Genomic DNA, 17,954 nt, shown 5'->3' with positions numbered 1-17,954 from the left:
TTTGTATCTATTTTATTTTTAAGTATTTTTTTTTTCTATATTCGTTATATTTTTGTCATTATTCACGATTCTTTAGTTTTGTCCTTTTTTTTTCGTTTTTTGTGTTTGGTTCGTTTTTCTGTAAAATTGGTAAGTTTTTCTGTAGATTTGGTCCGTTTTACCGTAGATTTGAACCGTTTTACCGTTGATTTGAACCGTTTTTCTGAAGATTTGGTTCGTTTTTCTGTAGATTTGAACCGTTTTTCTGAAGATTTGGTTCGTTTTTCTGTAGATTTAATCCGTTTTTCTGTCGATTTGATCCGTTTTCCCGTAAACCCAATCAACATCCTTTCGAGTACAGTTTTATAGTGATACTGCAAAAGTTTTGAGTATTATACCTTTTTTTTTTGTTTTTTTTAAGTACTTTTGTATTTAAATTATTTTAAAGTATGTTTTTCTCTTCTTTTCAATTTTTGGCCATTATTCCGGATTCTTTATTTTTTATACTATTTTTCGCTGTTCTTTATTTTTTATCCATTTTTCTGTAGATTTGAATCGTTTTTCTATAGATTTGGGCCGTTTTCCTGTAGATTTGGTTCGTTTTCTCTACAACTGATTCGTTTTTTCTGTAAACCCCATCCAGACCCTTCGAGTATTGTTTAACAATAATACTGCCAAAGTTTTGATAATACAATATTGTTTGATTGATGTTTCTTTAGAGTTACAGGTGGAGAACTGTTTGAGCGAGTTATCAACGATGATTTCGTGTTGACAGAAAAAGCATCCGTGATGTTCATGCGCCAGATTTGTGACGGTGTTAGTTTTATGCATTCCAGACACATTCTTCATTTAGATATGAAGGTTAGTTATGACGTAAAAACTTTAAAATTTAAAAAAAAGGTTAGTTAAGTTTGAATTTCTTTTTATTGTAAAAGCGTCTGCTGTTTGAAGGCTACGCCAGTGGCTAAGGCAAACAAAAAAGTATGTGTGTTTACTGTCACATGCTGAACAATAATCGGGTAGGTAGCTAGTAAGGATTTTTTTACATTGAGTCTATGGGAGCAATATTGTGACTTTAACAGTGCTCAATAAAAAATGGCCAAAAAACTTTAGGGTAGGTAGGGATACAGTAAACACACATACTTTTTGGTTTGGCATAAGAGATGCACAATGTAGTGATTGATTATATACTATTTTCATATTTTAATCTATAATTTACTTTTGACTCCAGATTATTATGATTTTTCGACAGAATCTGTGATAGGACATTCCAGTTTTTGGTCTATTAAAATCAACCGAAAAGAACTAAAATCAAACATACAATCGGTTCTATATTGGGAGATAACTTTACTGTTTTCCGTAACCCGAATAATGTCAGTCGTTGTATTCCGCCAAATACCGACGAATCTACGATTGCTACAGGGCGCAGAATTATTCGAAAACTGTTTTCCGATAATTTTGTCTTTCATTGAACACATAAAACAGTAATAGTACCGATTGTCAGGTCGATTTTAATTTTTCTTTTTAACTTGAATTGTTCAAAATTAACCGGGTACCAGGATGTCCAACCACAGAGAAGGTAACCTGTCGAAAAAAATGTAAACTTACTACAGAATCAAAAGTCTGACGTATGATGAAAAAAATCTCAATATATAAGCTGTATGAGCTGATACCACTAAAATATATAAAAAAAAAGATGTGGTATGTTTGCAAATGAGACAACTCTCCACAAGAGACCAAAATGACACAGAAATTAACAACGGATCGGCTTTAGACAATAAACAAAGCCCACACCAAATAGTTAGCTATAAAAGTGACAAGTGTAAAACAATTCAAACGAGAAAACGTGGAATCTTACGGCCTAATTTTATGAACAAAATAATGAACGAAAAACAAATATGTTACACAGCCACAATTAAACGACAACTACTAAATTACAGGCTCATGATTTATCCTATCTGGTCGTTGTTCACCGACGATCATTATTGACCATATACAGAGGCGGATTTAGAGGAGAAAGGGGGGGGGGGGGGGGTACAGGGGCCCCCCACTTATGAAAATTTCTGGATTGATTGCCAATTTTTTTGGCGAATATCGGTATTGCTAACTATGTACCCGGCCCGCTTGAGTCATCAACAAGACTGACCGCTTTGATAGGGCCAACAGTTATAAAAGTGACGGAAATCACCATAACACAATATAAATCATGCATTCATTTGTATTGTGGTACCCCATTAACGGTAAGCCTACATTTTTGTTCATGCGCAGACAAGTGAGGATAATTTTTTTAAACGATCCAATCTTGCGCATAAATAAATCAAATAATCGTAACATCCTAAAATGATGTAAAATCGTGCTTTAACATCTCAAAATAGAACTCCTGTCAAAATTAATTCAAGTAAGTTTCTAATATTCAAGTTTATATAATTTAAGTATTTGTTTCGTTTGTTTCACCTTTAGATCAAAAATATCTGGCAGATTTGAAACATGTTTCATTTTTTTCATATCGCATGAATCAAAACAACCTAAACTTAGAAAAAAACAAGCTGCCATTGTTAATTCATCGTGATAGCAATTACCAACCTATTCGAATACTTAAGAATATCAATTAAGAAGAATCAACGCTTAAGAAGTGGTGCTATTTGTTTGTCTACTATTCAGGAAATAGATATCACTTCTGATTGGCCTAATATAAAACATATGGTGCTGATAATGTTTTAATTACTAACAAGGAATGTTAATTGTCTTATACTGTTTTATCACCTTAGTTTGTAAGTGTTAGTCAATGGAACGAGCATTTAACGTTTAAGATACTGAGGTGTGGTTGATTAAACATCTTTGGTATTAAATATTGCCTTCCTTCTTCTACAAATATTTACTCCTACAACATTTGGTTCACCTGCGTGAGGACAATTGGTGTTCGTTCCGACAGTTTAACTTTAAGATACAGTTGTGGTTTATTAAACAGCTTTGATATTAAATATTGCCTTCCTTCTTCTACAAATATTTACTCCAGACCTACAACATTTGGTTCACCTTTGTGCGGACAATTGGTGTTCGTTCCGAACGTTTAACGTTTTAGATACAGGTGTGGCTATTAAACAGCTTTGATATTTTAAAAATATTGCCTGACTTCTACAAATGTTTACTCCTACAACATTTGGTTAACCTTCGTGAGGACACATTGTGTTCGTTCCAAAGTTTAACGTTTATTATGTACAGGTGTGGTGTATTAACCAGCTTTGAAATTAAATATTGCCTTTCTTCTACAAATGTTTACGCCTACAAAATTTGGTTCACCTTCGTGAGGACAAATTGTGTTCGTTCCGACCGTTTAACGTTTAAGATAAAGGTGTTGGTTATTAAACAGCTTTGTGTGGTTTATTAATATCAAAAGCTATTTAAAAATAGCTTTGATAGTAAATATTGCCTTCCTCCTACAAATGTTAACTTGTACATGTTGTACAACATTTTTTTCACCTTCTCCTAGGACAAATTGTGTTAGAAAAAAAGTAAAGTTTTAATATGATTATATAATATTATTATATATATATTATTGTTATATTGCGGGGGAAACGGATAGACAAACGGAAAAGGGTAATCTGTAATGCCTACGGCGAGGCCATACTAAGGGAGCTACCATTTGATTTTTATGGGGGGGCTAGGATGAAAAATTTTGTCCTGCATTTTTATTAGTTGTAATCTCTGTCCTGCCTTTTTATTTTTCACTCTATTCGGTCCTGCCTTTTTTTTATTAGTTTATCCTGACTTTTTTTACCTAAATTGTCATCCTGCCTTTTTTTTTGCAAAGTGTCTCATCCTGCCTTTTTTTTTTACTCAAAACTCCTGTCCTGCCTATTTTTTTCAAATTTCATTCTAGCCCCCCCATAAAAATCAAATGGTAGCTCCCTAATGTAGAAACTCAAACACAAACCCAGAAAAGATAGCTTTACCAATTTCAATAACTTTTTAAATCAACGATTTCATTGAAAGCTTCAAACATATCACAAATAGATAAAATGACTTTTCTACCTCAGGAATATAGATTACCTTAGCTGTATTTGGCAAGACGTTTTGGGATTGTGGTCCTATAAATGCTCTTCAAATTCGTACTTTATTTGGACTTTTTAACTTTTTTTGACTCGAGCGTCACTGATGAGTCTTTTGTAGACGAAACGCGCGTCTGGCGTAAATACAAAATTTAATCCTGGTATCTATGATGAGTTTATTTATTATACATTAAATATCACCCTGTTAGAGCTATTTTCATAATGCATGTTGTTTAAAGGTTGGTTGGCTTGCTTGCTTTGTTTGGATAGATATTGGCCAAAGCATCCAAAGACATTATTTCAGCTGAAGACCCCACCTACCTGTTGATTGAAAATGTCAATACTAATAACAATGCTTAAGCAAACATTTATACAAACAAAGCAAGGAAGCCAATCAAACCTTAAAAAACTACATGTATTAGGAAAATAACTATAAATAAAAAATAATGAAAAACCTAACTTTGATTTCACATCAGCTATTGTTTAATTTTGCATTCATGTCATTTCAGCCTGAAAACATTCTTTGTTTATCAAGACAAGGGAACAGAATAAAAATTATAGATTTTGGATTGGCACGAAAGTACAATCCGAAAAGTGAATTGAAAATTCTATTCGGTACGCCGGAATTCATGGCTCCGGAAGTTGTAAACTTCGACCCTGTTTACCCGTCAACGGACATGTGGAGCATTGGTGTGATATGTTACATATTGTAAGTTTGAGATTAATAATTTACTTGATAATGTAACACGTCTTCTGATTGGCTGAATTTTTGTCGTTTAATTTCAACGTTTTTTCATCTTAAAAATTGAATTTGAAGTTAAGTTACATGGAATGACTGTACTGTCTATTTGAAATAACATAATTAATATGGTGCAAACGTTTAAATATCACGCTATGCGTGTTATTCAGTGTGCACCAAATATTTGACGTGTGACATACATTTATATTTGTTTATTAGTGCGTCATATATTTTCTTTTAGCTTGGTTTAAAATAATACGTTGTACATTGTATAGACAGAAATAAATATTACAGTAATTGCTTAAATGTGTTCGTTGGGAAGAAATCCAATTATAAGGAAAAACTTTAAGAGAGCTAAAGTGTGATTTTTTTCTGTGTATGTACTGATTTTGTGTCATGAATGAGTAAACCGTATCCTTATTTTTTCCCCATTAAAGTGAGAATGATATGCATGTACATGAATTCGTACGAAGAGGATAGGTAAATCAAATGTCATCTGACTACAGCTTCTTTCGACAATTTAAACTTTGCAAAACAAACCCACTTTCCAAAAAAAAAAGAAAGAAGTAAAATCACAAAAATACTGAACTCCTAGGAAAATTTAAAACGGAAAGTGCCTAATCAAATGACAAAATCAAAAGCCCAAACACATCAAACAAGTGGATAATAACTGTCATATTCCAAACTTGGTACAGACATTTTCTTATGTAGAAAATGGTAGATTGAACCTGGTCTTATAGCTAGCTAAACCTTTCACTTGTATGATAGTCGCTTCAAATTCCATTATATTGACAACGATGCGTGAACAAAACAAACAGACACAATAGGTAAAAATGTAAAAAAAGAAACAGCAGTCAACATTGTGTTATAATCTTTATCACTCAAAAACATACAAATATGTAACAAAGAAGCACAAAATGGCATATAGACCAAGCATATTAGCAAAAATTAAAGACAAGAATACACAAAATCCCATAGTACAATAACACAACGACGGGATGTATAAATACAGTGCCACGTCATATATGTAACAAAGTCGAGCAACAAACAAGTTTTCAAAGTAACACCATACGGCGGATAGACAAAGCACATTAGCAAAAAATATACTAATGAACAAAATTTAAGTCAAACTGTCCCTTAGCAACGGTATCAATCAAGTTGCATAAAAGAAGAATATTTTTATTAATTTATTTACATATACTACTCTGAGCAACGATTTGTTCAAATAAATAATTTTTGAAAAATTGTTAGTCAAAAATGATAGAACTCTATATGTGCCTAGCCTGTAATCGTGTGTTTGTTTGTTTCTGTTGGTCATATAGGTTATTTGGTTATGTTTAGTACATCCTTATTACGATTTTCGGTACTTATCCATCTTCGGATTTCAAATGTTTGGCTTTGAGCGTTCCCGAAAAAGGTAAATCCAGAAAAGCGCTTCGGACACAATAAATTATTAAACGTGTTGTTTTCCATATTGTTTGGTAATCCATCGCATCTTTTGCCAAAATTTAATGTCAAAATTTACAGTTCGTTTAATGAGAAATCTTACAATCGATTAAAAATGGCACTTATCAGCTTTTGTCGGGCATTTTATTTAGCAATTTAGTTTACTGAAAGTTAAAATTAATTGAAAAAAATCTTTTCTATTTCAATCATCTAATCTGAACTGACATTTCAATAAAACACATGTAAGCATTGCTTACTTATCCTTTCTAAAAGAAAAAAGTTTTAATTCAATTAGAATATCTATACACTTAGGTTTTAAAATAAAAAAAGTTCACATTTTGACAAATTATGGCATGGAAATTCTACTTTAATCATTATCATAAAATATCAAAAGAGGCTTCCAATTGGTTCTTAAAGTTTATTTTTCTCAACAGCCTTGATGTTGTAGGTAAATGAAATTTCTTGATAGGAGTGCATTCATTTGTTCACTACTACGTCATTTGGTTTCCGATGGAGAGTTGTCTAAATGCCCTTCATCCCGGTCAACCCACCTTACCAAACCTAACTATTGTATTAAGATTGATAATCTGTTCACCTCATGAATATGCATTCAATATTTGGACGATAAACGTTTTAATTTGAATTGATTAGTTAAAATACAGAGAGCGTGGAACTCGTCCTACACGAGGCAACAGATTGAACGTCGTTATTCCAAGTGACATCACATTTTAGCAAGTATTTTTAACAAGTGGAACGCATAAGTGTTATGCATGCATAGATTGTATAGTACGTGTTTCACTAACGTCCAGTGGTAACTACCGTATATCATACAAATTAAAGGACGATAACTTATTATTTACTTTATAGATACAAAAATGTAGTCACACATGAAACAAATACATTTTGTAGGTCAACCGGGAGAAAGAGCAGAAATTTCAATGTGATGGAACGATTTGTTGGATAAGAGGCATATTTTCAAATTATAAAGAATTCGGTGTAACGCATTTCACATCCTCATTTCACCCAGACGTGGATATGTATGTCTTCATCTCGTATTTATACATCCCGTATTTATTCATTCCGATATCTGGATATAAAACAATAACGCAATAAAAAAAGTTATCGGTCGTCCAACTGTCTATATCAATCTGCTCAGCTCTTAATAAAACTCCATATTACGGCTTTGTGACGTCAAATACGTTGACCTGGCCTTAAAAACTTTGACCCGGACATATCAGCGACGTCATAATGTTTGAACCGACGTTGATAAGTTTGACCCGAACTTATCTAGTCAACTTCCGGTTGCTGGTGAAACTAAGACAATACTTCCAAAAGACGCAAATACAGCCCGATAAATCGATTATCAGGTTATCGTCATATTAATATTGTAAAATATCAGCTGCTCGACATAATATGAAGGCTTTTTGATCTCGTTCGCTGCGCTTACTCGACAAAAAGCTTCATATTATGTCTCGCAGCTGATATTTTACGATATCAACATGCAGACAACCTGATAATCGGTACACACATGCTCCACTAGCATACATGCAGGTCGTATTGCCGAACAAGATGATACCAGGTAACATTTTTTTTTGCCAATTCTCCTATTATATGTAAAAACAAACCATAAAAAAGTATGAGATTCAGCAAAAATGAAAGAATATCAATTTTCTACTGATTTTTCTTTCGTGTGTTTTAGATTATCAGGATTATCTCCCTTCCAAGGAACAACGGAACCAGAAACGCTATGCAATATAACGACAGCGAAATGGGACTTTAGTGCAGAAGAGTTTGAGTGTATATCAAGCGATGCCAAAGATTTTATATCAAACCTTTTAATAAAAGACCCAAGGTATCTTCTATATGTAGCCATATACTATTTTGTGACAAGAAAATGAGAATTAACAATGTATAATAAAAAATCTGCAATCTACAACAGAGGAAATGTCGGTGAATGGAAATTGTAGAATTTTGAAATATGAGTTCAAAAAGATAATTAACTTATTCGTCGTATAGACGTATTTAATACTTCTCATACATTAAATACATAAAATTAAGACAACTGTTAATGTATCAAGATATACCTGACATAATATAACAAGTCCAAGGCATATGTTGATGAAGGGGAGATATCATCATGGTAATAAAAAGATCAAGCACATTAATAGTTCAGAAAACACTACGCATGTCACAACTTTCAACCAAAACCGTGAAGAACTTGATTGCTCCGGCAGAATCAGAAGTTCTTTACTTACATGTAACTAAAGTGACACTTGCGTTATAAGTAAAATTATGCATAATGATTTTAGATTAAAACTATACGAACTAGATTTCTCTTCGTTTTAATGACCCTAATTATATACATATAAACTTCTAAAATAAATACTAGAACATCAGATTTTGATTTTAAGCATAACAAAGCTTTATTTATGTCGCATATTGTTAGCATGCATATACTCCTCATGCTTGGAATAGATCTTTTAGTTGAAACTCTCTAAAATTGAAGTCGTATTTGTTTTGTAATCTGTACAAAAACAAAACATGAAAAACAATCACAAGAAATATTATCAATCCTTAACAAAATGGCGACGTGTATGATTATCAGATCTTATATTCTTCAAGTGATTACATGCACTGAACGTATTTATTTATATTCCATATCTTGTTTAATAACATCAATATATGTTGTATGATTAATGAAATTAAACTAACAGTATAAATAAGAAATGTTCTCAATGAAACAAAGAATATATAAACTCCTCCGGCGCCTATTGCATCAAAATAAAAAAGAAATCAAATTAACTTAAATTCCATGACTTATTTTTTTGCCAATATGTGTTATCGTTAATTTGTTTGTTTATCAACTTCATGTACGAAATTTAGGAATTTTAGATGCTATGTATGCACTTTAAGATGTACCAGCGCGACTACGTCAATGCTTGCATTTTAACAAGACGAGTTACATTTTTAGAACGATACATTGACTGTTATTTTATAAGTGTAATACGTCACATTTTAAACAGTTTTCATTGGTGGAGGAACAGGGAAAACTGAAAAGTGAATGCTATTAAATTAAGGTTGAAATCGCACGGAAACACTTGCATGTTAAACAAGACGGGTAATGTTTATAGGACGATACATTGATTGTTATTTGTTAGTGTAAAACGCAACTTTTCAGCAACAGTTTTCATTGGTGGAGGAACATGAAAAACTGGCCAATCCTTTTCAACTTAGGTCGGAGTCGAACACACCTACCTAAAGCGGTAGGCCGATACAAGATCGAGCGACAGCTTAAAAAACAAGAGGCTCTCAAGAGCCTGAATCGCTCACCTTAATTCTTTTGGTTAAATCTCTCATCAATGATTATTTTGGCTTTTCAATTTATTTAAATGTTTTTTGGATCGTCCTATTTTCTTCAAAAGCCAAAAAAAATAATCATTTTCTCCTATGTTCTATTTTAGCCATAGGAGCTATGTTTCTTGACATAAAAGGAAATAAAATATAAAATTTATACTAGATACTCTGAAACTCATTTAGCCTAAGTTTGGCTGAAATTGATACAGCAGTTTCAAAGGAGAAGATTTTTTAAAGTAAGTCAACATGATGAACAAATTGGGAAAAAAGTCTTTAAAGGGCAATAACTCCTTAAGGGGTCAATTGACAATTTTGGTCAAATTGACTTAATTGAAGATCTTACTTTGCTGAACATTATTGCTGTTTACAGTTTATTTCTATCTATAATTATATTCAAGATAATAACCAAAAACTGCATTTGACCCCTATGTTCTATTTTTAGCAATGGCGACCATGTTTGTTGATAGATCACAACTTCGGATACAATTTACAAACTAGATACCCTAAGGAACATTCAGTTAAAGTTTGGAAGTATTTGGCCCAGTAGTTTTAGAGGAGAAGATTTTTGTAAAAGATTACTAAGATTTATGAAAAATGGTTAAAAATTGACTATAAAGGGCAATAACTCCTAAAGGGGTCAACTGACCATTTCCGTCATGTTGACTTATTTTTAAATCTTACTTTGCTGAACATTATTCCTGTTTACAGTTTATCTCTATCTATAATAATATTCAAGATAATAACCAAAAACAGCAAAATTTCCTTAAAATTACCAATTCAGGGGCAGCAACCCAACAACGGGTTGTCTGATTCATCTGAAAATTTCAGGGCAGATAGATCTTGACCTGATAAACAATATTACCCCATGTCAGATTTGCTCTAAATGCTTTGGTTTTTGAGTTATAAGCCAAAAACTGCATTTGACCCCTATGTTCTATTTTTAGCAATGGCGACCATGTTTGTTGATAGATCAAAACTTCGGATACAATTTATAAATTAGATACCCTAAGGAACATTCAGTTAAAGTTTGAAAGTATTTGGCCCAGTTGTTTCAGAGGAGAAGATTCTTGAAATAGTTTACGACGACGACAGACGACGACAGACGACGACAGACGACGGACGACGACGGACGCCAAGTGATGGCATAAGCTCACTTGTCCCTTCGGGACAGGTGAGCTAAAAAGACAAATATAATAGAAAAGAATGAATATGGGATAGGTCATTTTTAGCTACTGTTAGTGTCAAATTTGTTAGATTTTTAACGTTATTCGTCAGAGGTCTCAAATGATCATCGTTACCGTCATTTTATTGGAAAATTTAACGTGATTCGTCAAAATCAGTCAATTTTCTTATCGTCTAAAAGAGAGGGTACATTTTATCGTCATGCATAAAAAATTACCGCTAACGTTATTTGGCAAATTTTTTTACCGCGATTCGTCATGAAGGTACCCCCATTACGACCCTCAGTCATGACACAAAATGCACAGCAAAAAAAAAAGCAATGGAGCAGCGCTGTTATAGCAGTTTTTCATCTTGAAGTTACAGTGAGGCCTTCAACACGGATCAAAAACCGTAAACCTAGATGCAAGTAAAAAACAGTCCCTTGTACCGGTTTGAGCAAAATTCTCAGAAAACACAACAGTTAATTGAAGACTACAGCCATGTATTAAAATAAAAAAAAATCTGTTTAAGAAATCAACCATTTAGTCACATTTAACCTGACAATTAGAAAAGGACAGATATGCTTCACTTTTTGACTAACATCGGAACGAAAGTTTTTTCAAAACAATTTTTCATAATTACTAAAAAAGGAAAACATAACAAAAATACCGAACTCCAATAAAGATAAATTAGTAATGCGGTGTAAATACAAAAATATATAGCAACTTAGTTCCTCCAGCATGCATGGTAAAAGCAACTATTCTACTGGAATATCTTATTTATCTTTGAATTACTGCATAGTGATAAATATATAAAGAATCATAATGTTAAATTTTGTTTCTTTTTTGCAGTAAAAGAATGAGTTGTAGAGAGTGCCTTGATCATAAATGGTTGCGGGTTAGTAATTTTCTTATTCTTAGCTTCAGAGAAAACATGTTCGTAATAATGATTACTGTATTGGGGAATTGGATTGTTTTAGTCTGTAATAATGACGCAGGGGTGGAACCAGTCATATTTAAAAGATGGTTACCACTTATTTGTCCCCATTTAAAAGCATTGATCGTAAAAAAGGAGGGGTCCAACCCATGAAAACCCCTTGATCAGCCACTGTCAGACGTACAATGTATTCAAAGTTTTGTACGCTTCGGAATGAAATTGAATTCGACAAAGAGAATATTTTTAGTGAAATGTGTGGTTTTTAGTTATAATAATTGTATTGATGAAAATCAGATCTCCGTTTAAACAATTTCAATTTTATTAAACCAAACTTGTTTACTTCATGGAAGTTGGGGTCAGAGAGCCTTCTTTTAGTTAATTCTTTTAAAGTTATCGCTGTGATATTTCAGAAACAAATTCAAAGGGCCACTAAAGCTGTACAGAGGACCCTGTCTACTAAACGTTTAAGAAAGTTTGTTTATCGGAGAAAATGGCAGGTAATAATTTATAGCTTATTCGTCTTGCTTCCAAACAATACCAGAGACTTGCTCTGTTTACAATGTTTTTTTTTTAATTTGAAAAAAAACAACATTTTATTGGCGGTCATATGCATCATTAAAATATTTGTAAGATTTAAGTCTATGATGTAAACATCTAGCAAAGTGTATTGGCAATTTTATTGATAAATGTGTTTCCTGTGATTAAGCACAACTATATCATTTGTCAAAAAGGAAAGTCGAAAATTCTTTAATTAATTCACCTACTTAAGCAATCATTTCACAGACTAGTCATTGTTCCTTTTGAGAAATTTACAATAGCAACTCGCCATATTGTCTTACTCAATTACGTTTGCTGTTCAGTGAGAAACTAATTGAATTGTCTCTCTTTGAACATGATTGCATGACTGTTATACATAATATTCTTGAAATAACATAATCGGTACCTATTTTACTTTACCAGACATTCATATTTATCAGTGATACCAATATATTGAAAAATCATTTAAACGAATAATGCCGAAATGCTAAAACGTCAAAAAGGATCAAAATAAAACTAAACTTGAAAAAGGAATCCGACTCAAAAAGTTTAAAGAAAAAATACAATTTTAAAAGCAGTCACAGGGGGGCATAATTAGAAGCATAACTAGCTGTTAAGAATGAACTCAGCACATATACTTAGTTGGCATTGGGAAGATTTCCTCATCAAATCAAATCATGTCAATTAATTGGTTGATACGATATTGTTTGCTTTACGTCCAGTGGCAGATATTTCAAGCAGGAAAATAACTATTAATACAAAAAGTAGGTTCTGTACGCTAGGGTTCGAACGGGAATAAAGACGGGAAATGCGGATGGTCATTCTCTTACGAGGATATAATGGATTTCAGAACAATTGCCTTCCTGGAGACAGGCCACCTATTGACCCTCAGATAAGTGTAACAATGGTTCATAAACAAGTTGAAGGCGTGGTAACTTTTTAAAATAGGCATCGGATTTAACTTCTACTTTCCTTTTAAACATCCCACATAGCCACACGGACACCCTACTTTGGTACGTAAGGGTTTAGATGCTGCTCAAAAGAAGACTTAAGTGACCATTTTTGATTCTAAACTCAAGTCCCACTTATGGTGCATAAAATCAAACACAGAAAACCAATCAAAAATAAGGGTGAAGATATTTTTCTGATAACAAAATGGTATTTGAATACAGCTTGTCATTAATAAGAATTTTTCTTTAAGTATTGAAAGGCTTGTTAGTGTATCATGATTACTTCTTTAATTACTTTGATTACTTTATTTCGGAGAATTAATTTGAACCACGCAATTTATGATATTGAATTCAACAAGGGCACATCAATCGTATAAAAATAGTTATTAACCTATTACATGCAATTTCTAAAAAAACTTTTTATGCATTGAAAAATCAAATGTTGAACCAGCTAGTAGACTACATTAAATTTTTGTGTTGGTCATATTTCTGTAATATTTAAAGATGTCATTGTGTCTATTTTTATACGACCTGCAAAAATTTTAATTTTTCGTCGTATATTGCTATCACGTTGGCGTCGTCGTCGTCCTGCTGCGTCTTGCGTCTTGCGTCGTCGTCGTCCGAATTCTTTTAGTTTTCGCACTCTAACTTTAGTAAAAGTGAATAGAAATGTATGAAATTTTAACACAAAGTTTATAACCACAAAAGGAAGGTTGGGATAGATTTTGGGAGTTTTGGTCCCAAAATTTTAGGAATTAGGGGCCAAAAAGGGCCCAAATAAGCATTTTCTTGGTTTTCGCATTATAACTTTAGTTTAAGTAAATAGAAATCTATGAAATTTTGATACAAGGTTTATAACCACAAAAGAAAGGTTGGGATAGATTTTGGGAGTTTTGGTCCCAAAATTTTAGGAATTAGGGGCCAAAAAAGGGCCCAAATAAGCATTTTCTTGGTTTTCGCATTATAACTTTAGTTTAAGTAAATAGAAATCTATGAAATTTTGACACAAGATTTATGACCACAAAAGGAAGGTTGGGATAGATTTTGGGAGTTTTAGTTCAAACAGTTTAGGAATTAGGGGCCAAAAAAGGGCCAAAATAAGCATTATTCTTGGTTTTCGCACAATAACTTTAGTATAAGTAAATAGAAATCAATGAAATTTAAACACAAGGTTTATGACCACAAAAGGAAGGTTGGGATTAATTTTGGGAGTTGAGGTCTGAATAGTTTAGGAATTAGGGGCCAAAAAGGGGCCCAAGTAAGCATTATTCCTGATTTTCGCACCATAACTTTAGTATAAGTAAATAGAAATCTTTGAAAGTTAAACACAAGGTTTATGACCATAAAAGGAAGGTTGGGTTTGATTTTGGGAGTTTTGATCCTAACAGGTTTTTAGGAATAAGGGGCCCAAAGGGTCCAAAATTGAACTTTGTTTGATTTCATCAAAAATTGAATAATTGGGGTTCTTTGATATGCCGGATCTAACTGTGTATGTAGATTCTTAATTTTTGGTCCTGTTTTCCAATTGGTCTACATTAAGGTCCAAAGGGTCCAAAATTAAACTTAGTTTGATTTTAACAAAAATTGAATCCTTGGGGTTCTTTGATATGCTGAATCTAAAAATGTACTTAGATTTTTGATTATTGGCCCAGTTTTCAAGTTGGTCCAAATCGGGGTCCAAAATTAAACGTTGTTTGATTTCATCAAAAATTGAATAATTGGGGTTCTTTGATATGCCAAATCTAACTGTGTATGTAGATTCTTAATTTTTAGTCCCGTTTTCTAATTGGTCTGCATTAAATACCAAAGGGTCCAAAATTAAACTAAGTTTGATTTTAATAAAAATTGAATTCTTTGGCTTTTTTGATATGCTGAAGTTAATCATGTACTTAGATTTTTTATTATGGGCCCAGTTTTCAAGTTGGTTCAAATCAGGATCCAAAATTATTATATTAAGTATTGTGCAATAGCAAGAAATTTTCAATTGCACAGTATTCAGCAATAGCAAGAAATCTTCAATTGCACAGTATTGTGCAATAGCAAGAAATTTTCAATTGCACAGTATTGCGCAATAGCAAGAAATCTTCAATTGCACAGTATTGTGCAATAGCAAATATTTTCAATTGCACAGTATTATGCAATAGCAAGAAATATCTAATTGCACAATATTGTGCAATAGCAAGAAATTTTCAATTGATTGCAACATATCTTTCTTTGTCCAGAATAGTAGTTGAATCAACTTAAATCATTGTTTTATACAATACACAATGTATATTCACTTTTACTACCAACTGATAAATTAAAACAATCTTTACCATTCAGTGATAACAAGCACTTTTTGTTACATTTTAATTTTTTATGAAGTATTTAAATGAGTAGTTATTGTTGCAAACTCCATTAGAAATTTGAATTGAGATCAGTTTTGAAAAAAGGGAAAGGGGGATGTGAAAAAAAAATTGTGGGGGGGGGGGTTAAATTTTTCTCATTTCAGATTTCATAAATAAAAAGAAAATTTCTTCAAACATTTTTTTGAGAGGATTAATATTCAACAGCATAGTGATTGCTCAAAGACAAAAAAATTATTTTAAGTTCATTAGACCACATTCATTCTGTGTCCAAAACCTATGCTGTGTCAACTATTTAATCACAATCCAAATTTAGAGCTGAATCCAGCTTGAATGTTGTGTCCATACTTGCCCCAACCGTTCAGGGTTCAACCTCTGCGGTCGTATAAAGCTGCGCCCTGCGGAGCATCTGGTTACTTTTGTTTACGTGCTGACAGGCTGATTTAATATCTTTTTCATGCTTCTCGGGAAAAATCAAAGAGTAATAATGATGACAATTTACATTGCAATAAACTACTACTACTATTCAATTTTCTTTTTAGAGAGCTGTAAATGCAATGCTTGCGTTAAAAAGAATGGGCGTAGATTTAGTCTGATTGAGTAAGACATCGTACATGATACGGTAAGCATTGTTAAAGCTGTTTTTTTTTATTCTTAACCTTAGAGTGTCCTTGAATGAAAAGATGATGTTTCAATCTTCATTTTGTTTAACTTAATAGAATTGTACGTGTCTTTAATAAAATAAAAGACGACCTTGGATTTTACGTCAATGAAACAAGCCAGTTTACGTCAACGAAACGTGCCAGTTTACGTTGATGAAACACCTAAACATAACAATGCCATACACTCCAAAATACCTCAAAATATCAAAATTCAATTTTTCAATAAAGGACAAGCTCCCATGTCATGTTTCAATTGTGTAATTTATAAACTCGAAACTATTTTGTACTGAAATTAAAGATGTTGCATACACAGTAAGCATGACATCCATACTCACTGCTCGACACCCAACTTTCCGATTTAAAGACGATATTGGGTCAGGATGCCATGCTTGTCAAGTCAAATTTAGGCTTGGAGCATACGGGTAACTGAGTTAGTTGAAAATTCGTCGATTGATAAGATTTAAAACAAACAAACGTTTTTCAAACTTCATAAGGACTTAATAAGCAAATTTGTGGATGGAATGCTAACTTTAAGCGTCGATTTAGTCACGTTTATGTAACCTTTATCGCTGTAAGTTCCAAGTTAAAGAAAATAATGCTTGAAATTGCACTTATTTTACGGCAGGTTAGGTAATTTTTTGTTGTTTATAGTTTTGCACATTGTGGTTTTTCGTCCAATTGGATTGGTGTTTTGTTTTACAAATTTTACTCTACACCAAAAAATACACAAAGCAAATGAACAAAACATTTTAGAATATAAACACATTGTTTAGTTATGATTGTTCCTTTGTAAACATGATTTCTTTGTTTTAATTTTTCAGTGTTATTTAAATACAGGAAATCGACACATATGTCACGTGGATATATATACCATGTGACATGCGTCACGTGGATGTATACCACGTGACATGCACGTACAATGTGTATCCGGCCTCTACGACGAACACAGTACACAGTATACTGAACATTATAATTATTTGAATGTGAATCTGTGAAAAAGGGACTTTTGACTGGAATGACTGTGAATGGAAATATATCGATGTTTTTTTTTATGTATAAAAGATTTTGAAATAAATATTTATGCAAAAATGTTAAATGGTTGCTGCATTATCTCTATACTTTATAGATATAGGAAGATGTGGTATGAGTGCCAATGAGACACCTCTCCATCCAAATAACAGTTTATAAAAGTAAACCATTATAGGTCAAGGTACGGCCTTCACTCCAAGATCGTCCGTTTAACCGTGTCTAATTTCATTTTACATTTCGATGTTTTGTGATGCATACAAGATTTTGAAATAGATATTTATGCAAAAATGTTTAATGGTTGTTGGATTATCTCTATACTATAATTCCAAGATCGTACGTTTTAAATACCGTATAGCTGTTCGATTTTACGCATACACATCACGCGATAACGTCAGAAACCAATGCGTTGGGATCAGTACGATATCGTCTGCATGAAAACATGAACATTGGACGATTTCACCTAACGGTAGATTTTTATCAAGGCGAGAAAGTAAAACTGAAACATCGTGGTCGAATTTATTTGCCTTTGTCAAAATCTAGACATGTGAATAAAAAAATGTCAGGCGACACGATTTTGAATACGTTGAAAGTCGAACAACAACAAGCTGACAAACTGCCTAACAGGGGACAGGATCATCATTTTTGATTGACCGCTAACAGATCACATCCTACGATTCATTCACATTGGCAAATATAGAGCTATCATCATCTATCGTGATCAGCATATGAACAACTCTCGAAATAAGGAATGTTCGAAATGTCTGCAG

At 32.7% G+C, this 17,954-nt stretch overlaps 1 protein-coding gene across 1 annotated transcript in view; it reads left to right on the top strand.

The window, feature by feature from the left end:
• The window catches only part of LOC139482078 (myosin light chain kinase 3-like), a 39,520-nt gene extending 22,266 nt beyond the window's left edge, over positions 1-17,254 (top strand). Inside the window, exons 5-11 of the mRNA XM_071265731.1 lie at positions 699-840; positions 4,538-4,737; positions 7,913-8,065; positions 11,580-11,625; positions 12,075-12,161; positions 16,039-16,118; positions 16,980-17,254. Coding sequence (XP_071121832.1) covers positions 699-840; positions 4,538-4,737; positions 7,913-8,065; positions 11,580-11,625; positions 12,075-12,161; positions 16,039-16,092 — 682 coding nt within the window. The 3' untranslated portion in view covers positions 16,093-16,118; positions 16,980-17,254. The remainder of the gene's footprint in view (positions 1-698; positions 841-4,537; positions 4,738-7,912; positions 8,066-11,579; positions 11,626-12,074; positions 12,162-16,038; positions 16,119-16,979) is intronic.
• The last annotated feature ends 700 nt before the right edge of the window (positions 17,255-17,954 follow it).

This window comes from Mytilus edulis, chromosome 7, assembly GCF_963676685.1.
Source record: "Mytilus edulis chromosome 7, xbMytEdul2.2, whole genome shotgun sequence".
Lineage (NCBI taxonomy): Eukaryota > Metazoa > Mollusca > Bivalvia > Mytilida > Mytilidae > Mytilus > Mytilus edulis.
This window is presented reverse-complemented; position numbering and strand designations above follow the sequence as displayed.